General features: G+C 39.4%; 1 protein-coding gene across 2 annotated transcripts in view; it reads left to right on the top strand.

Moving 5' to 3' along the window:
• The first annotated feature begins 248 nt into the window (after positions 1-248).
• The window catches only part of OTUD4 (OTU deubiquitinase 4), a 47,306-nt gene continuing 20,450 nt past the window's right edge, over positions 249-27,104 (top strand). The window contains exons 1-10 of one of the 2 annotated variants that reach the window (XM_081075688.1): positions 249-995; positions 5,427-5,510; positions 8,561-8,611; positions 19,072-19,118; positions 19,810-19,882; positions 21,401-21,482; positions 23,067-23,199; positions 26,506-26,563; positions 26,783-26,900; positions 26,993-27,057. In XM_081075688.1, the coding sequence (XP_080931814.1) occupies positions 837-995; positions 5,427-5,510; positions 8,561-8,611; positions 19,072-19,118; positions 19,810-19,882; positions 21,401-21,482; positions 23,067-23,199; positions 26,506-26,563; positions 26,783-26,900; positions 26,993-27,057 (870 nt within the window). In that variant the 5' untranslated portion in view covers positions 249-836. Of the gene's footprint in view, positions 996-1,178; positions 1,365-5,426; positions 5,511-8,560; positions 8,612-19,071; positions 19,119-19,809; positions 19,883-21,400; positions 21,483-23,066; positions 23,200-26,505; positions 26,564-26,782; positions 26,901-26,992; positions 27,058-27,104 lie in introns of those variants that run through there. The other variant, XM_081075689.1, reaches the window with a different exon arrangement.

The following is a 27,104-nucleotide window of genomic DNA, read 5'->3' as shown; positions in this document are numbered from 1 at the left end:
GTGGGCGGGCCGGCGGGCGGCGAGGCGCGCGGAGATTACTGCGCGTCAGCTCGCCGAGACCCTCGTCCAGCTCGCGGACGCTGTGCCCGGGAAGCGCGAAGCGGAGTCCGGGGGCGCCCGCGCTGTAGGGACTTGTAGTTCGCGTGCCTCCAGGGCGCCTCCTCCACGCGCAGGCCGGCTGCGCGTCCCCGCCCGTCGCCAGCCGACTTCCTGCTGCCGACAAAACTACATTTCCCGGCATCCTCCCCGCGGTCGGGCCGAAAGCGAAAACAAATTCTGGGCTGCGAGGGTGCTGTCCTCCGCTGAGCGCCCCCACCCGCTCCCCGCCCCTCCGGCGCCCTTCTGCGAGGTGGGGAGACGAAAGGCCGCGTCTTTCTCTGTTGGCTTTCTTGGCTTCCAGTGTAGGGAGCGCGGGGGACGCAGGCGTCGTTTCACCTGAGCCGGCCCCGCGTGTGGGGGGCGGGGGCTTTCTCGCCTCACCCCAGTCGGGACGAGGAAACTTGGAGGGAAGACGACCCCCGGCCCAGGTGCTGAGCGGGGCAGCAAGGCCGCCGGGAAGCGAGTTCTCACTCTCGGGCTTCCTTTAATTTCCACGCGGTTCCCTTGGGCGCGCGGCCCCTCGGGAGGAGGCCGCGTGCGCACAGCCAGGCATCAGGCGGAGCTCCCCCATGCGCGCGGAGCGCGCGGACCGCTGCCTCCGGCTGCCGTCACCGCCTGCCGCCCGCGGAGCCCGAGCCAGCGCCGCCGCTCGTGCTAGGCCGAGGCGTTGAGGAGCCGGCGCCGCGGCCATGTGGGGCTAGCCCGCGCCGCGCCTGGCCTGCAGCAAGACCGGCAACATGGAGGCAGCCGTCGGCTCCCTCGACGGCGGGGACCGGGGCGTCTCAGAGCCCCGCGAGGACGCGACGCCCATGGACGCTTATCTGCGGAAACTGGGCTTGTATCGGAAACTGGTCGCCAAGGACGGGTCGTGCCTGTTCCGGGCCGTGGCGGAGCAGGTAAGGGGGCGGGGGGGGCGTGGGGGGGTCGGGGGGGGCCGGGTGGGCGAGCGGCTGCCGGCGGCCGTCCCCGCCGCCCACGTCCGCGCCGCGCGTGGCCCCGCGGGCGTCACAGCCGCGCATTGTAACGCCGGAATGGGGCGCTCGCCTGTCTGCGAAGCTGCGAATCGCGGCTCGAACGCCCGTGCGTGAAGTGGGTGCCGTTCCCGCAGGCTGAGAGGTGACGGGTTGCGGACGACCTGGGAGGCCTGCTGGGAGCGCGTGCGCGTGACTGATTGCGGGGACTCGGCGGAGGGTGTTCTTCCATCCTCTGTTCCGCATCCACCGGCTCCGTTTTGTCAGCGGAGCCTTCACACCCGTTAACCACAGGTTTGCTGGGGGAGGCGGCGCAGCGGGCTCGGCGCGCAGAACGTGAGCGTTTCTGCGGCCGGACTTTGGAGGGTGGCGTGGGCGCCGCGGGGGTCGGCTGACGCCGAAGGGGGCAACGTGCCGTTTGGGAGAGGCGAGCTTTTAAAAATGGAGAATGTTTGAAACTCATAGTTCTGTGGGTAGACCCCACACTTGGTTATGTTCCGCAAGGCGATATCGCTACGCTGAACATCGGCTACGTTTTAAAAGTGTGTTTTGGCGTGGGAAGTCGGAAGGGTATAACCGGGGGTTCTTGAGGCCCGTCTCGACCGCGTTTTCCCCGTTAATGGTCCAAATAACTTTGTAACACAATTGCCTAGGAAGGCATTTCTGACTTTTCTGGTAAGAGCGTATTCTGTGTTACATAACACTGTAGTTGGTAGTTACGCGGTTACCAAAACCCATCCTCTAGTGAAAAATAGCGGTTGAAATAGCTGAATAAAAGTTTCAGGTTACCTCCCTGGTGTGTATCTCGTACCTTGCAGTTTGCTTTCCTTTCTTCGGTTTAAGATTCCTCCCCCCGCCCCTCCGTGGAGTTTTTATGTTTCTGTTTTCTCATCTTTTTTGAATGCTAAATAGCTTTTCACAATTTCTATTCGTGAGTAAGTGTTTTACTTAACATCTGTAGACCAGTCTATTTTCATTTTTTTCAACGTCGAAAGGCCAGCCATTTATTTACCAGAGGCCCTCTTGTTCACATCCGTATCATGAAATTGTTTTTTTTTTTTTAAAACAAATTGATTTAACTGGTACAAACCTTTGCATTATATTGCAGGCATTGTCATTCAGACATTTTTCCCCAAATCAAGCTTTGTCTTTTTCAGTTCATTAGATTTCTCTAATTTTTAGAAATTCCGGATGTTTCCGTCTTGCCACCCACCCTAGTCATTACTATTCGTAGGTAAACAAGTCTGTCCCATTTGTGAGTTTGGGGATCTCCATCTGCCCTACTTCCTCTGCCTCAGCCTCCCTGAACTCCTTAGCACCTCCAGAAGCAGAGGGAAGAGGTGGAAGGGAATTCAGCCTCTATTTTTATGTGTATTAGCACTAGTGAGAGTTTGGTAAGGGAGGAGGGAGAAACAAATAGAAACAAGGGACATATGGCACTTACTTGGAGTTGGATTATCCAGATCCTACTTTATATTGAAGCAGAAAAGAGTGTCTCATTTCCAGTATTCCATGCCATGGATAATTGGTGAACTTATTGTACTGTGGATCTCTATTTTTAGGTAGAAATGGGTAAGAACTAGTTATACTGAAAACTCATTGGTAACATCAGATAAATCTCATTACAATAAGATGCAATAAAGTAAGTTAGGCATAAGGGACTATCTCCTCCACTTCTGTGACTGATTTTTAGTATACTGAGCTTAGAAAACTTTAATACCGTGACTTTTGGGGAAATTTCAGTAGACTTGAACTAACCATGTAGCCTTGATGGCCAATAACAAATTGTGTGTGTGTGTGTGTGGGGGGGGTGAAGTAGCAGCAACCTCAGGCTGCTCTTTAAAAATATGTACAAAGGATTTAATTTTTTGCCAACATTCTCCAAAAATATCAAAATAATTGAACATTACTAAGAAGGAGTCACAGTAAATAATCTGAATGGTGTCTGGAGGGAGTGGGGCAGAGACTTGAATTAGCAGTAGTCGTACCTCTCCAAATTACCTGATTTAGATAGGACCTTCCCTTTTTACACTACTGGACTTGGGCCTGCAGGAGGCCTGACCTGAATCAGCTTTGTGGCTATGGAGCTAAAAATAGGGCACTCTTTGAGGACTTGTTAAAGCAGTGTATCTGAGCCTTTCTCGGTGTTTATCACTATCGTTTCCCAAGTAAATATTGGAAAGCCGCCTATTTCTAGCTTATTTTCATGTGTATAATAATTTGCAGAGATATTTGTAATAACATTTGAATTTTTCCTGAGTGTCCTTGAACTTGCACAATATTAATACTTTTTAAACACTTGTCATGTATGTAACCTTGCTTCTCTTGCAGTGCTTGGCTTTGTAAAGCACCAGCACCCAATACTTTATGGAAGTTGCTGAGAGTTTTGCTTCTGAGTAACAGGTTCAGATTTCATGTGCTAATAAAATCTTTGTTAAAAGGAGAAAAAACAGTAAAAGGAGAAAAAACAGGAGCTATGCCTACCATCGTTTTTGATGGAAAATAAGCTTTAATTCATTTATGTCTGCCACCTGTTGCTAGGTAAATCACTTTAAGATTAGCTTCACTTTGCTAACTGCAGGAAAGCCATATCAGATGACACTGGTTTACTCAAACTAGTAATTCCTTGATTCATAGTGGTGTCCAGTATAGCTTCTGTGAAAGAAGTGTTGTTAACTATCATTTGTTGAATTGGCAAATTGTGTAATGGTTGTTTTTTCGTGTGGACAAGCCTTCCGGTGCTGGAAAGTTACCAGGGTATAAGGGTGTTTTTAAATATTTCTCAGGACATCAATGTAGGTACACTCAGTTAAGCTGAAAACCAGCTAGTACACTGAACATAAACTCATTGCTAACCTCACTAGAAATAGTGCATCTTCAGTGTATCTCAGTGTAAAGGGACATACTGTGTTACCCCGAAAATAAGACCTAGCCGGACAATCAGCTCTAACGCGTCTTTTGGAGCAAAAATTAACGTAAGACCCGGTCTTATTAAGACCGGGTCTAATAGAATATATAATACTGGGTCTTGTATTAATTTTTGCTCCAAAGGACGCGTTAGAGCTGATTGTCCAGGTAGGTCTTATTTTCGGGCAAACAGGGTTACTAGCTGTCCAGACATTTGTGCCTCTGGTTCTGTGACTATAAATGAGTCTTGGCTGTTACTTATCCAGAGACCTATAAAATGTGCAACTGGAACCTCCCTTTAACTTAATTCTCTGCTCACCCTGACTATAACGAAGAATCACTCAGTTGGAGCTGTAGCTTTTCTTAAAAGTATAGTTGGTGTACAGTGTTATATTAGTTTTAGGTGTACAGTATAGTGATTCAACATTTTCGTACTTTACAATGTACCTTACAACCCCTCTAATTCTAGTAATTATCCGTCACCATGTAAACTTCTGACAATATTATTGACTATATTCCCCTTCAATTTTTTCATCCATCCCCTCATCCCCCTCCCCTCTGGCAACTATCCCTTTTTGGTCTCCCTGCGTCTGTTTTTTTTTTTGTTTTGTTTTTTTAGATTCCACATGTGAGACCATATGTTTTTGTATGACTAATTTCCCTTAGCATAATACTCTTTAGGTCCATCTATGTTATTGCAAATGGCAAGATTTCATTGTATTTTATTGTTGCATAATATTCCATTATGTGTGTGCGTGTGTGTACACACATATACATAAACATGCGCGCACACCTAGGTGTCGATGGACACCTAGGTTGCTTCCATATCTTGGCTTTTGTAACTAATTCTGCAGTGAACACAGAGGTGCGTGTATTTTCGAATTAGTGTTTTTGTTTTCTTTAAATAAACACCCAGAAGTGAAATTGCTGGGTCATGTAAGTTCTGTTTTTAGTGTTTTGAGAAATCGCCATACCTCCATACTGTTTGCTACAATGGCTGCACCAATTTGCAGTCCCACCAACAGTGCACAAAAGATTTTCTTCACATCCTCGCCAACATCTTATGTTGCCTTTTTGAAAATAGCTATTCTGACTGATGTAAGATGATTATCTTATTGTGCTTTTGACTTGAATTTCCCTGATGATTAGTGATGTTGAGCATCTTTTCATATTTCTGTCATATTTCTGTTGGTCATAATTCTGTTGTCTTCTTTGGAAATTTGTCTTTTTATGTCATCTGGCTTAAAAAGTACTACTGTTTTTATATGTCATGCCATCTTTGTGGTTAGACGAAGAGGTGGGAATGAATAAAGATCTAGAAATTAGATAGGGAAATGGAGGGAGACTAATGTGTGTTGGTTGTGAGATTATTTTGGTGTGAAAGATAGAACTAGGTTGCAACTTAAATCTTAACAAAATGCTTAATGATGTGTTGCTTTTTCTTTTTAGGTATTGCACTCTCAGTCTCGCCATGTTGAAGTCAGAATGGCCTGTATTCACTATCTTCGGGAGAACAGAGAGAAATTTGAAGCGGTAATTTGGAATTTTAACATGTAATGGTGTCTTGACTTGTTCAGCCTTTAGAAGTGGCCTAGTGGGAATTTCACAGGCTGAATCTTAATGCAGGTTATGAAAATCACCCTATAAAAAAGAACTGCTTTATTGAATTTGCATCCAGTTATGTTCAGGTTTTTTTTTTTTTTTTTGGCTGTTTTGTGGTATTCATTTATTCAGACATTTAGAATGCTTCTATGACAGATAAGACACTGAGTTGTGGAGGATGGAAAGGTGACTTGGGCAGGATCCTTGCATATTAAGAGTGAGCTTTGTCTAACATGGTCAGAGAATTGAATGTTGTGGTTAATAGTTTTCTGTGATTGTAACCCCTATGAATTTAAAATATTTCAGACAAAGTATAAAAAATGCTGAGTATAGCTAATAACTGTGCCTTTTATTTTATCAGCAGGCATTACTTGCTTTTTAAATTTTTAGGGTTCATAATTGTGAATCACATCAGAACACTAATTATGTAAATTATGATTAATAGTTAATAGAATTTTATATAGCACCTTATTGTAATTTTTTAGTAGTATGTATAGAAGGCTATGAAAAAAGATGAGTGACTTATTTTCATTTTACGTTGAAAGCCTTATAGGATTTACTAGGTATTGGGTTTATGACTAGGATTATGTCATCTGACAACTTTCAATGATATTTTCCCCTGTTGACTGCCAAAAGAACATTTACACTTGCAAATAACTCAGTTCTAAGACTTAATAGGTAAATAGTTCTCAGTTTGGATGTGCTCTTGGGTCGGTGTTCCTATATTCCAGCAAAATAATTGTTATTGGTGACATTTTTCTGGATGCCATCTTATAAGATGGACAGTAACGTATTCCAGAGAGAAGAGTTACTTGCCTGATCAGGAGATACGAAAACTTGTCTTATAAAAAGAAAAGTGGTAATGTGGAAGCTAGATAGAGAGTTTTAGGTTGTAGTAGAGAAGAGGGGCATAAGTGGAGTGGTCTTTTAAGTATTTGAAGAAATTACAAGTGAGTTAGTCACTATTGGCCCCAGAAGGTAAAAACCTGTTGTTGATAGTAATGGAAATTGTTAGCATTGGTTGAGCACCTACTGTGTGCTTGGCATTGTTTTAAGTGCTTTGTGTGTATTTATTTAGCCTTTACTGTCTTGTGAGGTATAATCAGAGGTTGAAAATTTCAAGGAGGTAAGTTTCACTTTCCTTATAGTAATAAGTACCTTTAGTTTCTATTGGCCAGATTGGAAAAGCCTGTCACGGGAAGCGGGGGTGTACCCTGTGACCAAGAACGTTCAGTCATGGCCTAAATGAATGCTTTCTGATTAGAAAGGAGAATCTCATACTGGATGCAGGCTTGTGTCAGAATACTGCTTAGGTCTCTTCCAACTTTAAATGGTTCCTTGGGTTTTTTTTTTAAGTCTGTTAATAATCACCTAGTACAGAACAGTAGCCTCTGATTGGTGGGATATTTAAAATATGTAGCCATTTTATTATAAGTATATGTTGAAACTTAAGATAGTTTTTGGAAATTTGACAGTATACTATCTATATTTTTATTTTTTATTAGATTTTTTTTTTTTTATTGGGGAAGGGGAACAGGACTTTATTGGGGAACAGTGTGTACTTCCAGGACTTCCAAGTCAAGTTGTTGTCCTTTCAATCTTAGTTGTGGAGGGTGCCATTCAGCTTCAAGTTGCTGTCCTTTCAGTCTTAGTTGTGGAGGGTGCAGCTCAGCTCCAGGTCCAGTTGCCTCTGCTAGTTGCGGGGCGGCGGGGGGGCACAGCCCACCATCCTTTGCGGGACTTGAGGAATCGAACTGGCAGCCTTGTGTTTGAGAGGAATTCTCTCCAACCAACTGAGCCATCCGGGAGCTCAGCGGCACCTCAGGTCAAGATGCCGTGTTCAATCTTAGTTGCAGGGAGCAAAGCCCACCATCCCTTGTGGGACTGGAGGAGTTGAACCAGCAACCTTGTGGTTGAGAGCCCACTGGCCCATGTGGGAATTGAACCGGCAGCCTTCAGAGTTAAGAGCACGGAGCTCCAACTGCCTGAGCCACCGGGCCTGCCCAGACAGTATACTATCTGTAAAAGAATCTGAATATTAAAAAAAAGAGAAACAAAAAAAAGACGAAGATCCATGGGCATTTAAAAGATTTTTATAGACTGGCAGTGTACTTTAATGTTTTTAAGTGTATTACATTGCTAAATTGACTGGGAGTGTACTTTAAATAAAATTCAATTTGGTGTTTCAAACTTAAGTCTTTTAGAGCTTTCTGAATTAAATTAGTGCAATCGCTCTTAGAAAAACAAAATATTATCACATAGCTTGAATAAACTCAGTTTTATTTTTGTTAAAGTAACAATGATTAAGCTGTATTAGAAAATTTTTGTTGATTCTTCAAAATATTTTTAGCATTATTCTTATCTCTGTTTTTAGTATAACTGACCCATGATACAATGACTGTTCATATCTGTGTTAGTAAACTAATTTCTTAGCTAATGTTATCTATCTTTATTTAATTCTCTTCTACCCATTGGCCATTAAATTAATCTTAACGTACTGTTTTTTAATCATGTAATTTCTCAGTTCATAATATCACCTGTAGTGACCTTGAATTGTCTTCTCCCTCTTCTGAAAGTCCTGCCTGGGCTCAAAGCCCTCTGTAAACAGGTGTCCAGTTGAGTTCCTCTCTCCCTAGGAAGTCGCCCTGTTCCTTCCAGCCAGGTCACTCCTGTCTTCCCAACACGGTGCTGTCACTGCCTCCATCTGCCACGTTGTCCCTGTGCCCATCCAGATTCTGTCCAGGAAGCCTTTTCTGACAATGCTTCCTTCTGTAAATTCTTTTGTATGTCTGTAAATTCTTTTGTATGTCTATGATCTTCACTTAGTGATTTGTATTTTCATAATTAGATTATACATGTATATATATTTTTTACTATTTCTAATGTATGCTAGGTTTGTGTAAGAACTTAGTAATTCACAGTGAAGAGGTTAATTATTGTTTTGATGTATTCTTAATAGACTTTCTTTTTTCTTTTTTCAGTTTGTAGAAGGGTCATTTGAAGAATATTTAAAACGTTTGGAAAATCCACAGGTATGCAGTAATCTAACATCTTTTTTATATTTAAGATTAATATAGTATATAGAGGGGTTACAGTGAGTTACCCTGTTTCTTTATAAACATTTCTTAGGTATACATTTTTTTTATTAGTTTCAGGTGTATAAAACAATACAATGTTAGACATTTATTCCTCTCACAAAGAGGTAACACCCAAAGTCTTACTACCCCTCTGATATCATACATAGCTATTAACAATACCATTGACTACATTGCCTATGCTGTGATTTTCACCTTGTGACTACCATGTTTCCCTGAAAATAAGACCTAGCCAGACCGTCAGCCCTAATGTGTCTTTTGGAGCAAAAATTAATACAAGACCCGGTTTTATTTTACTACAAGACCTGGTCTTACAGTAAAATAAGACCGGGTCTTGCATAATTACAAGACCCGGTCCCATATTAATTTTTGCTCCAAAAGACACTTTAGAACTGATTGACTAGGTCTTATTTTCGAGGAAGCAGGGTATATATACAGAGGGTGCCAAAAATATATATACACGTTTTAAGAAAGGAAAAAACTTAAAATTGTAATACTCAATATATACCAATAGCAAAAAATGAGTACAAGTCACGTTTGACTTCTGCAGTTACAAGAAGTGCTCAAAGTGGTTACCATCAGCGTAATCTTAATAGTTTATGCCTTTCTTAAAATGTGTATACTTTTTTTGGCACCCTGTGTGTGTGTGTTTGTGTATTATAGTTGACAGTATTATTTTATTTCAGTTGTACAGTGTTGTATTAGGCATTTATATAATCGATGAAGTGATTCCCTCCAATAAGTCCAGTACCCATCTGATACCCTACGTAGTCTACAGCATTATTGATTACATTCCCCATACTGCATTTCACATCCCCGTGACTGTTTTGTGACTACCAATTTGTGCTTTCTAATCCCTTCACCTTCTCCTCCTCCCCATCTAGCTCTAGCTCTTAGGTATACACTTTACACGGCATTTAATTAGAAGACAGAGCTGTGCATTGTGCATTGGATATTGCCTAAGGACAGAGTCATGGTGTCTTTATTTTTGTTATAATGGCATAGATTGTGGCATAAAAGACCTAAAATAACAGTGGTGATGAATTTGATGATGCTCTGTTTGTATGTGTATGGAGCTAGGTGGACAGGGCAAGATTTTTATTTTATTTAATTTTAATTTATTTTTTTAGTTTCAGGTGTACAAAGCAACTTAATAGTTAGACATGTAAACCCCTCAGTAAGTGATAACCCACCCCGCAAGCTACTACCTCTCTGACAACTGATATTGCTGTTATAATACCATTGACCATCTTCCCAATGTTGTACTCCACAACCCGTGACTATGTATACCTATATATTTAGTAATAGTTGACATTCAATATTATTCTACTTCAGCTTTCAGGTGTAGAGCACATTGTCAGGAATCTACACAGTCTATGAAGTGATCCCCCTGATAAGTCCTGTGCCCATCTGGCAACTTACATGATTTTTACAACATTGTTGATTCTAATCCCCATACTGCATTAACTACCAATTTATTATTATTTTTAAATAATTTATTTACAGCTAAAGCCTCCAGTCTTTGTTTTTTTTTTTTTTTTTTTAAATTTTTATTGGGGAAGGGGAACAGGACTTTATTGGGGGAACAGTGTGTACTTCTAGGACTTTTTTCCAAGTAAAGTTGTCCTTTCAATCTTAGTTGTGGAGGGTGCCATTCAACTTCAAGTTGCTGTCCTTTCAATCTTAGTTGTGGAGGGCGCAGCTCAACTCCAGGTCCAGTTGCCATTGCTAGTTGCAGGGGGCACAGTCCACCATTCCTTGCGGGAGTTGAACCCGCAATCTCTAGTGTTTGAGAGGACACGCTCCAACCAACTGAGCCATCCGGGAGCTCAGTGGCAGCTCAGCTCAAGGTGCCGTGTTCAATCTTAGTTGCAGGGGGCACTGCCCACCATCCCTTGCAGGACTCGAGGAATTGAACTGGCAACCTTGTGGTTGAGAGTCCACTGGCCCATGTGGGAATCGAACTGGCAGCCTTCGGAGTTAGGAGCACGGAGCTCTAACCGCCTGAGCCACCAGGCTGGCCCTTAACTACCAATTTGTATTTCTTAATACCTTCACTTTTTTCACCCTGCCCCCAACCCCATTCCCATTTATCACCCTGATAGATCTAGTACCTATATGGCACCATACCCAGTTGTTAACAATATTATTGACTCTATTCCTTATGCTGTACCCTACATCCCCATGACTACTGTGTAACAACCAATTTGTACTCATTAATCTTTTTCCGTTTCACCCATCCTTAACCCCTCTCCCATCTTAAAGAAGTCCCTCTAAGATTCCTTGTAATACTGGTTTGGTGGTGATGAACTCCTTCAGCTTTTTCTTGTCTGGGAAGCTCCTTGTCTGTCCTTCAATTCTAAATGATAGCATTGCTGGCAGAGAAATCTTGGTTGGATGTTGTTGCTTTTCATCACTTGGAATATTTCCTGCCAGTCCCTTCTTGCCTGCAAAGTTTCTGTTGAGAAATCAGCTGCCAGTTTTATGGGGGCTCCCTTATAGGTGACTGCTTTTCTCTTGCTGCTTTTAAGATTCTCTGTCTTGAACCTTTGGCGTTTTAATTACGATGTGTCTTCGTGTTCGCCTCTTTGGGTTTATCTTGTTTGGGACTCTCTGCACTTCCTGGTCTCGTATGTCTATTTCCTTCACCAGGTTGGGGAAGTTTTCTGTCATTATTTCTTCAAATAAGTTTTCAGTTCCTTGTTCTCTCTCTTCTCCCTCTGGTATCCCTATAATGAGAATGTTGGTACGTTTGATTTTGTCCCAGAGGCCCCTTAAACTCGCCTCAATTTTTTGAATCTTTTTTTCATTTTTCTGTTCTGGTTGGGTGTTTCTGCTACCTTATCTTCTGCATTGCTGGTTGAATCCTCTGCTTCATCTAGACTGTTGATTCCCTGTAATACAGTGGTACCTTAGTTTTTGAACATAATCCGTTCCGGAAGACGGTTCGAGTTCTGAAACATGCAAAAACCGAGGCATGGTTTCCACATAGAAAGTAATGCAAGATGGATTAATCCATTCCAGACCTTTAAAATAAACCCCTAAAACTGCAAATTTAGCATGAATTTTACTATCTAATGATACCATAGATCCATAAAATTTATGGCGTTCATAAACCTAAATGTTCGTCAGTGGAGATGTTGGAAAACCGAGGAACCAGTGTATATTCTTCATTTCCATTATTGTGTCCTTTATTTTTGACTGGTTCTTTTTCATGATTTCCATCTCCATTGTTATGCTTCCAGTGAGATCATTCTCCCTGAGATCATTGAGCATTCTTTTTATTTTCACTTTTATTTTAAGTGTGTTTTTCCAGGACCCATCAGCTCTAAGTCAAGTAGTTTTTTCAATCTAGTTGTGGAGGGCACAACTCACAGTGGCCCATGTGGGGATCAAACCGACAACCTTGTTAAATTAAGAGCACTGCGCTCTAACCAAGTGAGCTAACCGGCTGCCCCATTGAGCATTCTTATAACCAGTATTTGGAACTCTACGTCTGATAGATTGCTTATCTCCGTTTTGCTTAGTTCTTTTTCTGGAGCTTTGTTCTGTTATTTGGGATGTGTTTCTTTGTCTCCCCATTTGGTTGCCTCCCTGTGTTTGTTTCTATGTATTAGGTAGGGCTCCTATGTCTTCTGGTCTTAGCAGAGTGGCCTTATGTAGTAGGTGTGCTGTGGGGTTCAGTGGTACAGACTTTGTGGTCACCTGAGCCACGGGCTCTACGTGTGTCCCTTGTGTGGGGCACTCCTCCTCTTGTAGTTGAACCGTGGTTGATAATTGCACATCAGTGGGAGGGACTGACCCTTGGGCTCACTGGTTGTGAGGACTGGCCTTGACTACAGTGGAAGGGTTGTTGTGCAGGGGCTGACCCTACAGAGCAGGATCTACCTCAGCAGGACTCTGGTGCCTGCCCAGTCTGCCCCTTAGGTGTGTCGTACTTGGAGGCAGCTGGGTAATGCTCCGGCTTGTTTTGAAGCTGGCCACTGGGGGTGCCAGCCCCAGGACCATCTTGGAGAGCATCTACTGTAGGTCTACTTCAGCTGTGCCCCGCGCCCCGTTCACCCCCGGCCCCCTCCAGGCCACCCAGCGGGAGCCACAAAGAAAGCCGCTGCCACCAGTCATCAGTGCTGAGCTTGGAAGCGCCTTGAGAGGCCATGCCACAAACGAAGGCTGGCTGCCGCTAATGCCACACTTAGGGCTGCTCATCCAGAGGTACAGGACGCAGTCAAGCCAGATGCTGCTTGTCTGGGTTCTGCGAACCTTTGAGAGACCCTAAGAAAGTCTGCAGCTTGAGCCAAGGCTGGCCGTCTGCATGAAAAAGCCTCTGAAAGCAGCCTGGGTGTGCCCAGAAGTTGGGCGGAGCTGGGTCTTGAATCGCCAGGGCATGGCAAACGATAGGAGGAGGCAGATATGGCAGTTACCTGCGTCTGCACGCAGGGAACGGGGAGCCCTCAGCAAAGAAACAATGGCCTCTGCCAGCGCCAGCTCCCCTGTCCAGGAGAAAGCCGCCTCTCCAGTCCCTGTTCCAAGCCAGACAGCTTAATTCCCCACTGTATGTCCTTGCCTCCTTTCCAGCTGCTGCCCAGTGCTGGAGCTCAGAGCGAGTGATTCTGTTGGTGGTAAGTCCTCGCACAGTCCGTTTAAGAGGAGCGCCTGTGAGTGCAGCAGTACTTGGTCTCACTCAGTCACAATCTACTGGTTTTGACAACCAGAAATTATGGGGACTTCTTTCTCTGGCACTGGAACCCTGGGCTGGGATCTCTCGCTCCCCTGGGGGCTTGGGAGAACCTCCACAGCCAAAATACTCCTCCCCATCTTTAATGGTCACATGCAGGTGTGAGACCAGCCCGTTCCGGTCTCTGCCCCGACCCTCCTACGGCGCGTGCTTAGTTGAAAGGCTTCAGTTTAGATTGGTTTTAGGCGATTCTTAATACTAGTTTTGTAGATGAGGTGTAATTTTGATGTGGTTGTGAGAGAAGGTAAGCACAGCGTTTACCTACTGTGTCATATCAGTTATCTCTGGACAGGACAAGATTTGATTGCCTCCTCATGTAACTGAGAAGACAAGGTTTTTTTATGGAGGTTCCATTTCACATGATGAGCTTGAGAATAAGGAAGAATAAAAGGATAGGATAGTACTTCCACACTAGGTCCTGACGCCACACTTTCTCAATTATGTTGAGGTTAAAAGAATATTTTTTCTGTTTATGAAACTAATATTCTCCTTGTGAAAATCCAAATATTGTGGAATGTCATATAGAATGCCATGTAGAATGTTCCATCAGCCCCAGAGGTAATCATTGTTAAGTTTAAAATGACTTTAGGAAAGGAAGAAGCTACAAAGAGGAGTCAGGTAGGGATGAAAGGGGATAATAACACAAGATCAGGGTGTTTGATCAATGACTGGGGTCTCCATTTGATTCCCTAACCCTAATTTGAGTGCTTGTTGTGGGCCAACATTTGTCGGTCACCCTGGGAATACAGAGGTAACTGAGATTTGAATGCTATTCTCAGGAATTTCCTTGTGGTGGGGAAGAGTATCTAATACAAGTGAGAAAGCATATGTTTCATAAGAAGTATAGATATGATGCTGTCGGCATTCAGTTTTATTTGCAGCTGTGTAGGCAAAGCAGGAGTTGGAGAGTGAGTTGGCATTTGAAGTCTGAATAGATTCTGAATAAGAAATGCCTGGGGTGAAGGACATTTCCAGGTACTGAAAATTGTGAGCAAGGCAGATTCAGAAAGCGGTCCAGTTTGTGTGGAGCATGGAGCTTGGGAAGGTAGGAGGTAGTGAGAAATAAGTCACAGGGCAGGCTGTGGGTCAGATCATGGGAGATCCTTCGTGCTAGGCCCAGCAGTATGGAGCTTATGCTTTAGGTCAGCATTTCTCAAAGTGTGAGCAATATATCATCTACCTCAGAATCACCTGAGATGGCTGTGAAAATGCAAATTCCCTGGCCTCCATTCCTGACCTGAATCAAAGTCTCTGCCTGAGGAATTAGGCATTGGGAAGCCTTTCAAGTTTTTTGAGGCAGGAAGTATGTTTTGTTCATTGTTGTGAACCAGAGAATAGTGTGTTGCATTTTTGTTGACTGACTGGATGGATGGATGAAAGAATTTTGTGTAAAGATGGTTTGGAGGTGGCTCAGACCAGAGGCAGGAAGATCAATTGCAGTGGTTGAAAAAAAATGTTTAATGCATGGAAAATGTGCACACTATATTAAGTGTAAAAAGAAGAATAAGTATACTATGACTTCAGTTTGGGAGAAAAGCACCCTCTGAATCCACTCCTGACCATGATTTCAATACTGAGTTTTGCCTATATACCATGGTCACAAATTCATTTTCCTGAAGTTTATATTTTTTTCTGTCTTAGTTTATCAGCATCTTTGAAGGCAAGCATTGTATATTGCTTTTGGAATTCCATAGTTATCTTTCAATTTGGGGTGCCTAATTGATAATCAATTTGTATGTGTTAAATAAATGTTAAATCTATGTTGTGTTATATATGTCATAGATAGGAAAGATAGAGACCAGAATGTTAGAAGTTCTAATTTCTAGGTAGTAATACTACTAGTGATTTGTAAAACTTGGTAACACCCCGTTGGTAGATTTTATTGCAGTCAAACTTGTAGAGATATAAATCACACAATTAACATATTTTAGTGTCTGTCATGTCCTTGGGTGCCAGAAACCATGGAGAAAAGGACATGTGAACAGACATTAAGATTCTTTAACTTGATTTAAGGTAACTTAAATGAGAGTTACTGGTCATTTATACATTTATAGAAAATAAAGGAGATGACAAAACCATTTATTTTTTAATCAGAACAAACTCCACAGTGTTATTTTATAGTAATCTTTGTGCAGCCTTTCAGGCTGTTGGACTGTGAGGGTCTGAAAAAGGATAGACATACTGGGAGAGGAGCGAAGGGCACAGAGGGAGAAATGAGGTAGCGTGAACTGAACTGAGACTGATCTGAGAGCCTGGGAGAGGAAGGAGGGAAAGGAAGGAAAGTTGATGTGATTTAAGTACATAGGACAGGTGCCTCTTCTCCTGGCTGCTGGATGGGAAGATTTTTAATTCTTATGACCCACCCCCCCTTTCCATCTTATCAAACTTCTTCCCCAGATGTTTTTGGTACCTTCTGAACAGTTGTTTGTTCTTCATTATTAGCAACATGTTTATGTCTTCATTCGTTTTTCTTTCTCCCTGATATATGGGATGTATGAAATGAAAAGAAATACAGTTGACGGATAAACTCCATTGCTTCATCCAATTCTCAGAGAAAGCATCTTTATCCCTTTTTTAAAAAAATTTATTGGAATATTGGGAACTGTGTGTTTCTCCAGGACCCAAGCAAGTCGTTGCCCTTCAATCTAGTTGTGGAGGGCGCAGCTCAGCTCCAAGTCAGTCGCCCTTTTTAATCTTAGTTGCAGGGCACGCAGCCCACCATCCCATACGGGAATTGAACCGGCAACCTTGTTGAGAGCTTGTGCTGTAACCAACTGAGCCATCCGGCCGCCCCATCTTTATCCTCTTATTTATGAAAGCAGTGGAACATTATGAAAATGCCTCAAACGTTTTGCAAGAATTTATTTTTGTCCACTTTGCTAAGGTAAAATTGGCATACAAGAAAATTCACCGGTTGTATGAATAAGTGTATAATTTGATGAGATTTGACAAATATATTTAGTGTGTAACCACCAGCATAAACATCATATGGGACATTTCCATCACTCCAAAAGGTTCCTCATGCCCCCCCCTCCCCTTTTTTTAAAGGAGGACTCAGCTCACAGTGGCCCAGGTGGGGATCGACCCGGCAACCTTGGTGTTATTAGCACCACACCCTAACCAGTTGAGCTAACTGGCCACCCCTTCTCATGCCCTTTTGTATTTACTTCCTTCTCCCACCCCTCTCAGCAACCACTGATCTGATTGCCAAGTTTCACCTTTTCTAGACTCAGAGAGTGATTAACAGTTTGTAGTCTTATGTGTCTGGCTTTTTTCACCTAGCATAATGGAAACTTTGAGATTCAGCTATGTTGTCAAATGTATTAGTAGTTCTTTTTTATTGGGAAGTAGTCACTAGTTATGTGGATGTACATAATTTGTTTATCCATTTACCAGTTGATAGATATTTGGGTTCTTTCCCTTTCTGGAGCTGTTATGATTAAATCTCTAAGAACATTTGCTTTTAAGTCTTTGTGTGGATGTATGTTTTCTCTTGGATTAATACCTAGGCATGGAATTACTGGGTCATATGGTAAATGTATGTTTAAGTTAATAAGAAACAGCCACACTTTCCCAAAGTGGCTATGCCGTTTTGCTTTCTCATTAGCAATATATGAGAATTCCAATTGCTCTACATCTTCAATACTTAGTATTGTCAGCCTTTTAAATTGTAGCTTAAGTTTTAGTGGTCGTGTAATGCTATTACTGTGATTTTTAATCTGCATTTCTCATAATGTTGATCTGCTTTTCATGTGCTTATTTCCCATCCATATATCTTCAATGGTAAAATGTTTAGATTTTGCTAATTTTTTATTATGTTGGAGGTTTTATTGAATTATAAGAATTCTTTATACTGCATGGGTATACATTTTGTAAATATTTTCTTCCAATTTATATCTTTTCATTTTCTTAATAGTATCTTATGAGGAACAAAAATTTGCTTATGACTACGAACATTTAAATTATGCATTTTTGATGTAGTGTATTTCATTGGTTAAAGCAGATCTTTGCAGAAATACTTTACTCTCACCCACTGTAAGGAAGTATATCAAACATCATAAAAAGTGTCGAGTAAATAAAATTATAGCCTTAAGGTAGAAGACAGTGGTAGAACATAGATGTTTTTTTTGTAATTTAAAATTGATTGGTTAGAGAAGACAAGAGGATATTATAACCATTGTTTACTTAACCACACTACAGCAGAATTTATTCTGAAGATTAAATACTTACAAAATGGTACATTATTTAAGACGTAGTATTTTGTTGACATGAGTAGAATAGTTTTCCATTTTTGAAAGTGATATAACTAACACATTTTGCATAAAGCAGATGTGCTTGTGATCTATGCAGACTGGTTTCAGTGAAGGATTTCATCTACACCAGAGGGTGTTGCTTGTAGCAGTTTATGAGAAGCCATGATTGTTAAGCAGAGACCTATTTTAAGAAATCTATTTTAATATATGGCACCCATTTCATTTTGAAAACCAGAGCCAACTTTTAAGAACTATTAAAATGAAAAGTCTAGAGGGGAGGACTATTCCTTGTCTGAGATCAAAACATTGTCTAAAATCTTTTCTCTATCTCAAATTTATTTCAAGGAAAGTGGCAGCATTCACTTACCATAGTTCATTATTTTTAGTGAGTGTTGATTACTAATTTCATTGAATACATTGTCGTGTAGAATACATTGTAATAAAAGATTTAATACAGAATGAAGAGTGAAAAATCTTTCATTTTCTCTTATCTTGAATTTCCTGTCTGCATTGTCAGTTTAAGATGTGTCCTTCCAGTTCTCTTTCTAGGAATGTACACATACATATTAAACATACCTTTTTGTTTGTTTTACACAATAGGATTATTTTACTATGACTTCATACTAGTCTTGAGTGATCTTTCCAAGTCAGTTCATACGGGTTTACCTCATTCTTAATGATTGCGTGTTGTTCCGTGCGTAGTGCAGATGAAACATAAGTTACGTAATAATTCTTTACCTATTAGTGGAATCTTGGGGCTTAAACTTTTTTTTTAAACTATTACAGATAGGTACAGTGAACGTCCATCTATGTGGACACATGAAGTATTTCTTTAGAATAGATTTATAGAAATTGAATTGCTGTCTGAAGAGGTAATGGACATACTCTTAAATTTTTATGTATACTGTTCATTTCTTTCTTAAAGGCATAAAGACTTACAAGGACTGTAGAATTTGTCTCATTTCAAAAACGATTGCTGGGACACTGCTCTGTTTCTGTCTTCAGTCACCCTGAAGATGAGACCTGCTCTTTTTTTCCCTTTCTGCTTTCTGAGTTCTGCTTCTATTCCACATCTCGTTTTCTGGGCACATACCATGTGCCTCGGGCTCTGCCGTGGGTGCTAGTTTGGAGGATAGAGCTCTTGCCTTCAAAAAATTCAACAAATTCTCAACTGAGAGATATCACTCCGTGGTCTTACCACACTAGTACTAAGGATTTTTTGCAACAGAGACTTGGGCTTTTAAGTACATATTACAGCCTGTTTTATAGAAATGTTTTTGTAATATTTATAATAATGAGCTTTTGTAGTTTATTAGATATATTGTGTAAAAGCATGTTAAGATATTGTTTAGAGGTATATTGTAAAAAGCATGAGACATTTATCTGCCAACTTTTTTTCTTTAATACAGGAATGGGTAGGACAGGTGGAAATAAGTGCCCTTTCTCTGATGTACAGGTAAACACTATAATAACATTAAACAAAAATAAAGTTAGTGGGAAATTAATGTATTCCATTATACTAAAATTATTAAAATAGCAGTTTTATGCATTGGTTGTGAAGTATATTTTCTAAGTTGTTTTTTTTTTAATTTAAATTTTATCAGTTAGGTTTTGACAGATATGTCAACTTTTAGAAATTCTAATATTCAAAATATTTTTGGAAAAGCGTACAGAAATTTTTCCAGGCCTACAAACTATATCACTTACCAGCCTTACAGAGAAATTATTTCCTATTTTGTCAAGGCTGGCATTAAATGGCCACTAAAATAGGCAAAACACACGTTATTAATTTTACTACTACTGACTAATAGAGGAACAGGTGAATGCTTTATTTTTTTCTTTTCAAAATGCTTTTATATGTTTCATCCTCATGATTTCTGGGTTTTGAGGCCTCCTTTTAGAATTATATCTGAAGTCACACATATGCAAATTTTATTTGAAATTGTATTTAAAAAATACTTTTATATAGGTATTTTACAACTTATTCCATTACTGCCTTTTGTTTACTGCTATATCTTCAGTGCCTAGACCATTGCTTGACACATACTAGGCTCTTGATGAATGAATGAATGATTGATTGAATGAATGATTGAATCTCAATTTATTAAATATATTCCATAAGAAGTAATTTCTAATGTTATTTTCAGGAAAGATTTTGTAATTTATCGGGAACCAAATGTTTCTCCTTCACAAGTAACTGAAAATAATTTTCCTGAAAAGGTAAGAATTTCTCTAAGTGTGTCCTAAAGAATTTAAGTAAAAGAACCACTCAGTTGCTACCTTGACCTCCTAAGCTATAATTTTAAAGTGATTTTTGGAAATATTTGTACATGAAGATTATTACCTAATGAGTTTTTTTAAGTTCCTGTTAATCATCGAGCCATACTATTTTGTATATGTTTTTCTCCACAAATCTCTTTGTTGGATCCTGTCATAACATTTTACCAAAGGGAAAAATATTGAATGTGATTAATTAGGTTATTATTGTTTTACATCAGTATAAACATTAAATAATAAAATAACTTGTGAAAATAGGTTCTGCTATTGCATCCAGAAGTACTTTGGTAATTGTGATATATTTACCATTATAAAGATAATTTGCTGGTTAAGGTGTCATTATCTATTCACAAAGCAGAAACAATTGAAAAATTATGTTAAGTCTAGGAAGAAAACTCAACTGACTCATTGTAAGAAAACTGTGTTAATTAGCTGATTTGCAATCATTCAGGCCAAATTGAAGTGTCTTATCACCATTCTAATGGTGGTTGGGAGGCAGGGAATTGAATGAAGGACTATCTGTGTAAAGACTTGGACTTTCCAAGGTGCTTGGCTCTGGATCTCGCCTTTCTCAATATTGGAATATGACATAATTAAACAAAATTTGTGTGCATTTCTTTTTGCATTAGTAATTGACTAGTTAGGAAGTACAGTTGACCCTTGAACAACATGGGTTTGAACTTCATGGGTCCACTTACACATGAATTTTAAAAATAAATATACATTCTGTCCTCTGTGTCCCAGAGTGTCACATTTGTGGATTCAGCCATCCGCAGATCAAAAACGGTATTTCCCATCCAAGGTTGGGAATCTGCAGGTGTGGAGAGCCAAGTATATACATTGTTCTGTACCATTTTATATAAAGAACTTGAGCATTCTCTGATTTTGGTATTGCGGGGGTGGGAGATGGGGATTGTGTTCTGGACCAATCCGCTGTGAATATTGAGGGAGGGCTTGTTAAGTTTTGGCGGAGTTAAAAGTTACATGTGGATTTTTGACTGCGCCCGGGGTCAGTGCCCCTAACCCCCACGTTGGTCCAGGGTTCACTGTACTTAAAACTATAAAGAAGCAGGAAAAAAATCTTTTGAGTCTGCTTCTTAAAGGTAAGCATTAATAAGATTTTGGAATATTTTCTTAAAAGCTCTTAACTCTTGTTCTTTAAATAGTTGAAATCATGCTGTTTTCATATATTGTATTTTTTATGATCCAAAACCATTTCCCCAAGTCATTAAGAACTTATGATTTAATGACTGTGGAACATTTCAGTATACGGATGTTCCGTAGCTGACTGCATTGGAGCTTTAGGTAGCTTCTAAAATATTTTCTGTTTAATTTTCTGTTAAAATTTTCTTTCTGTTTAGAAATTACTTATTAGTACTTCAGAGATATTGTAGGTAATAAGTGGCTATATAAATATCCTATGTGAAGGACTGAAAGCTGTCTTTTATTTTTCCCTTTCAGGTTTTACTGTGTTTTTCAAATGGAAATCATTATGATATTGTCTATCCCATAAAGTATAAAGAGAGCTCTGCTATGTGTCAGTGTAAGTATCACCCTTGTGTTTGTATAGGAAATGATATTCCTAAGCTACTCAGTCTTAACACAAACAAGTCAGGGCAAATATACTTTTGTATAAAAAGATATTTCTGAGAACCTTAGGTTACCAATAATATTAATACTATAAGAAATGGGGAAAAAAGCTAGTAGCTTGAGTTTGACTTGTAAATACAATGTTTTCCTTTCCTGCAGTCATTAAGTTTAATAATAAGGATTTGTATGTGTTTTTAAAGTTGGTAGTGTATAGCTTGAAAGCCTGAATGACCGAGCAAATCAAACATTTGATTGTATTTAGCTCTAGAGCAGAGGTTGTCAACCTTGGCACTATTGATCTTTTGGGCCTGATAATTCTTTGTTGTGGGAGAGGGCTGTTCTGTTCGTTGTAGGGTATTAAGTAGTATCCCTGCCGTCTACACAGTAGATGCCAGTAGATTGCTTCCCCATTGTGACAACCAAAAATGTCACCAGATTTTGCCATATATTCACTGGGAGGATAAAATGCTTCCTTCTAGTAGTTCTTTGCTTTATCTCTTATCATCTGTTCTGACAAAGTGCACATCACTCATACAAAGCAGTAGTTGGGCATATAACAGCTTTTTCCTCTGTTGTTAAGCTAGTGGTGACCCGTAAAGATAATGTGTAATGCAGATTTTTAAAATTGATCTCTTTTGAGGTATGAAAGTCTAGCTGTCTAAATCCTGGGTTGTTTCCACCTCTCCCAGCTAGTCAAAATCTGGACATTTCAGCTTTGGGAAGGATAGCTCATGGAGCCTATCTTCCTATACTTCTCAATGTCTGTGGTTTTGATGATATCAGGGGTAGAAGAAAGATGATCTGTGAGAAGGAGGTCTCTTCGGGGACTCATTTCGAGGGTGGGCACCCATTGTTGATGAATTCTTAGTGCCCTTGTTTTCATAAAGATTAATGTAGTAAAACCAAATGAGAGTCCTAAATTCTATATGTGAGTGTTTTTGAATATTTGGTCATGTATATTTCCATGTGTTTTTTTCCATTTTGTTTTTGTTTTTAAAGCAAAACAATTGTGTATGCTTCTTTCCGGTTGCAGAGAATACATTTTATAAGTTTCTTTTTAGTCCCTTATGAACAGTTATCTTCTTTCTAGTAGTCTTATTGTTTTCCATCCAAACCTCTTAAGGTTGGGCAGATTGTATAGCATCTATAATTCTCGGATTCCTCGTCTATACCATTAGAATAATTCCTGTGTGCTGGGATTAAATATGAAGATATGTAAAGGCTTAACACAGTATATAGAATATAGTAATCGTTCAATATGCATGTTTAGCTTTTATATTTGTTTTGCAGTTGTGATACCTTTTTATGTTATTGTTTTTAAAATTGCATATCTTATGAAATTATTTCAAACTAATTAACTGCACAGACAGAAATTCTGGCTGCTCTCTAGGTAAATTTCTGATTGAATTGTGTTGTTGACCATGAGATGTTGCAGATGTCTAGTTAGGATTTTAGAAGCCTGGGCAATAGACACAATTTTATGTTAGAACATAAAATTAGTTAATGTTGTATAACATCTCTCTCTTGTTAATTGCAGCTCTCCTTTATGAATTACTGTATGAGAAGGTCTTTAAAACTGATGTTAGTAAAATCTTGATGGGACTAGACACCTCTGAGGTAGCTGATAAAAACAGCAGTGAAATATCAGATTCAGAGGATGACAGTTGCAAGTAAGAATGAATTTAAGTTCTAAAATATCATTATAGTGCCATACAAAGAAACGGTTCAATAAATGTTGCTGCATGGTGTTGCCTGACGCATTGCAGTATTGTGATACTCCTAACAGAGAAATGTGCAGAAGTTTCTTTTTCCCTGCCACTAATTTTACCTAATCTCTATTATCTGTTTCTTTTGAAAATTGATGTTTTGGGTTGATAAGGATCTATTTCTATGTAATCTAGATGTTGAATATATGTATAATAGATTTGGTCCTGTCTATATGTGTGTATATTAGAAAATTTTAAGGTTAACCTGTCAATTGTTTACATATCCAGGGATGAAAAAGAGGCCATTTTGATTTACTAGACTTTATTTTATTGTTTTCTTTCTTAGATAATGCCACCTCTTTTTAGATAAAAATCCAAAGTTGGGGTATAAGTGTGAACAGCCTGTTTAGGTTGTGAATAGCACGTAACTGATTCTCTGAGGCTTATTTTCTTTTTCCATGCAGGACGTATAGGTAGTGGTTAAAAGCTTGGGCTCTGGACAGACATCTAAACCTGGTTTCAATCCTGGCTTCCTTGCCAACTTACTAGACTTGGGGCAAGTTACCGTATTTTGCCATGTATAAATAATGTGCACTTTTTGGCCCAAATTTGTGAGGGAGAAATAAGGGTACGTATTATACATGGGTAGTACTAATTCTGTATCTATATAAATGTTCTTAATTCTTTTATTTATGCTTATGAGTTAAAAGTGTAACTCTAGAAATCAATAACAATATCTGTATGCAAAATAATATCCTGAATACAATAATTGGTTTTGTTGAACTTAAGACAAACTTGCAATGATGAAGAATTCTTGACCTTCTATGATGCGTAAATATTGTAATTCTATGATGCGTAAATATTGTAATTACTGGTACATAAAATTTCTTGTACCTGTATCTGTTCTTATGTTTTGTAATTATTTGTTACATAAAATTTCTTGTACCATAATATGTTAAAAAATAAATGCCAAAATTCCTATACAAAAAGCAAGTATCTAAATGTAAACAAACAAAAATTTGAATTAAAAAATTAAAATGAAAGATTTTTTCCCCCTGAAAGTTAGGGCCAAAAACGTGGGTGCGCATCATATACGGGCAAAATATGGTACTTAAGTTCACTGAGAAGCCTCGATTCTGCAGCTAAAAGATGAGGATATATTAGTATTTCTTCAAAGGGGAGAATTTATAAGAATTAAATGAAATAGCATTTATAGTGCAGTCTATTTCTTAGATAGTGTGTCCAACATATTAGTTTTTATCAACAATTAAGAAGTTTGTATAAGAACCAAGTCTTTTCATTCCCAGTGAAGCTAAATGTATATTATTCCTCTTGCATCTTAAATAAGGAAGTATCCTATTTTGTTACATACTGTGAAACTAGAGAAAGAAATGTAATTAAGCCTTAGGATATCAAATCTTTATGAAATACTTAAATCTTTTATCTGTAGTTCTAGTCATTTGCTGAATTAAATTTTTCTGATCCTGATTGAAAATTTGATGGACTACCATGTCTTTGTATGAAAGAAATGAATCATTTAGGTTAGAATCTGGGTCTGCCTTTGTAAATATAACACTAGAAAAACACTAGAATAGACTAACTTTCCATAGATAGTTCTGCTTCATGGTTTTCTCCAGGCACCTGTCCGATTAAGACATGTCATTAGTCATAGAGGAAAGTTAACCAGGGAAGGTGTGCTTCTTGTGCTGCTGTTTTTCTTTTTATAGTGTACTTTTGCAGCCCTTGGAACATGGAAGCCTTTCTGGTTAACTTTCTGTTGTATTATTAAAATTTCCTTTGATTTATGTCACGTCTGGCTTAGAGTGGACAAGCCTTCAGTTATGAAACACTGCTACATAGTTATGGCAAAATAGATAGGTAATGAAGAAGGACCAAGGATGTCATTGTACTCTTGTTCCTGGATTCTTTTTGCATTCATATTGGTCAGTTCTGAAGTACTGGAAATTATGGGTGCGTTTTTAGTGTAGACTGTATATACTTGGGGTCTCTTAAAGATTACTGAGTTTAAGAGTATAGACTTGGAAATTGTCCTGAAAACTGGAGATTGATTTAAAGACGAATTGTAGGACAGAAGAGGAGTACAGGGAGCCTCTCATCACATATCCCACTAGACTTGCGATCACTCTGTTGGCAGCCTTGCCAGTGCCTTGGCCACCCCAGGGTGTTTGTACTTGCTGTCTGTCGCCTCTGCCTGGAATACTAAATAGCCAGCCATAAGCTTTGCTGTCTCACCATCTTTAATTATTTATTCAAAAAGACATCTCCTGTCGTTTCCTCATTCCACTTTTTGTTACTTGCGCCTATAACTCAGCACTGTCATTTTTTCCTACCCACCCCCCCATAGCACTTACCAGCATTTAACATACTGATTACTTAGTTTGTATCTACTCTTACTAGAATGTACATCTCGTTATAGTGGAATATTTTCTTTAATGGAGCTTCACCTATGTATTAAAAAAAGGGAAATTTTTTACATTGAATGTTTTATAAACTCATCTGCCCACCCAAATTTCTTTTTTTTTTAATTAAAGTTTATTGGGGTGACAATTGTTAGTAAAATCACATAGATTTCAGATGTACAACTCTGTATTACATCATCTATAAATCCCATTGTGTGTTCACCACCCAGAGTCAGTTCTTCCATCACCATGTATTTGTTAGCAAATTTCAATCTACATATGTTTTCTTGATTGAGCCAGTAGGAATTACTGATAAAAGTCTTTGACTTATCTCCCCTCCCAAATTACTGATAAAAGTCTTTGACTTATCTCCCCTCCCTCCCTCTCTCTCCTCTCTCTTTTACTGACACACACACACACACACACACACACACACACACACACACACACACACACTCCCTTCTTCTCCACCTCCCCATACACTTTACTAAAACTTGTATGAGCTCATTGGAACATAGCAGGGGTGTCCAAACTGCGGCCCGCAGGCCGACTGCGGCCCTCAATCCATTTTTACTTGGCCTACAGCAAATTCCAAAACTATATTTAGTTTACTTAAATAAACCAGGTGAGGCAATACGTACTTCACCTCAAGTGAAGGGCCCGGCTGTTTGTGTATTTTACCGCATATGGCCCTTGGTAAAAAACGTTGAAAAAAGTTTGGACACCCCTGGAATATAGCTTTGACTTTTGGAATATAATTGACTTGAGATTTTTATATGAGGTTTGACTAAGTTAATTGCCTGCAACACATTTTGTACTCCTAATTACAGTTACATGTCTTCCTTTGTAGGAGTAAAGCTACCACTGCTAATGCTGTGAATGGATTTAAAACCTTGTCAAGTGATCAGGTATTTTTTTTCTGTTAACAATGTAAGAGCTTATGAAATGGTAATCTTATTTTTTTTCCTCTTTTCTGGTACATTTTCAGTAGTCAGGAGCACCTACTAGTAAATTTTTCAGCAACTTTAATTTTTGAAGTTTTGTTTTGATTTTATTCTTACACATATCTCAAAAATGTTTTGCAAGCATTTCTGTGTTGATTGGACTTCCTGACTTTGTTTGTTTAGCACCTGAAAAACAATGGGAAATCCTCAAGCCTTCCTTTGTCTAGAAAGGTTCTTAAGTCACTCAATCCAGCAGTGTATAGAAATGTGGAATATGAAATTTGGCTGAAGTCTAAACAAGGTGAGTTTAAAAATCTGCATCTTACGTAAGTTTGCTTTGTGGCATTGAAAATAATTAAATCAACCTGATATTATACTGATAATTGTTTACAGCTCAACAGAAGCATGATTATTCCATTGCTGCTGGTTTACAATATGAAGTTGGAGATAAATGCCACGTAAGTGATTATATAGAAGAAAAGATTTTACTTGAAATCTTGTTCTA

Source organism: Rhinolophus hipposideros (assembly GCF_964194185.1).
Source record: "Rhinolophus hipposideros genome assembly, chromosome: 16".
Taxonomy (NCBI): Eukaryota; Metazoa; Chordata; class Mammalia; order Chiroptera; family Rhinolophidae; genus Rhinolophus; species Rhinolophus hipposideros.
Note: the sequence above shows the minus strand (reverse complement) of the source record. Positions and strands in the feature narration are given on the sequence as shown.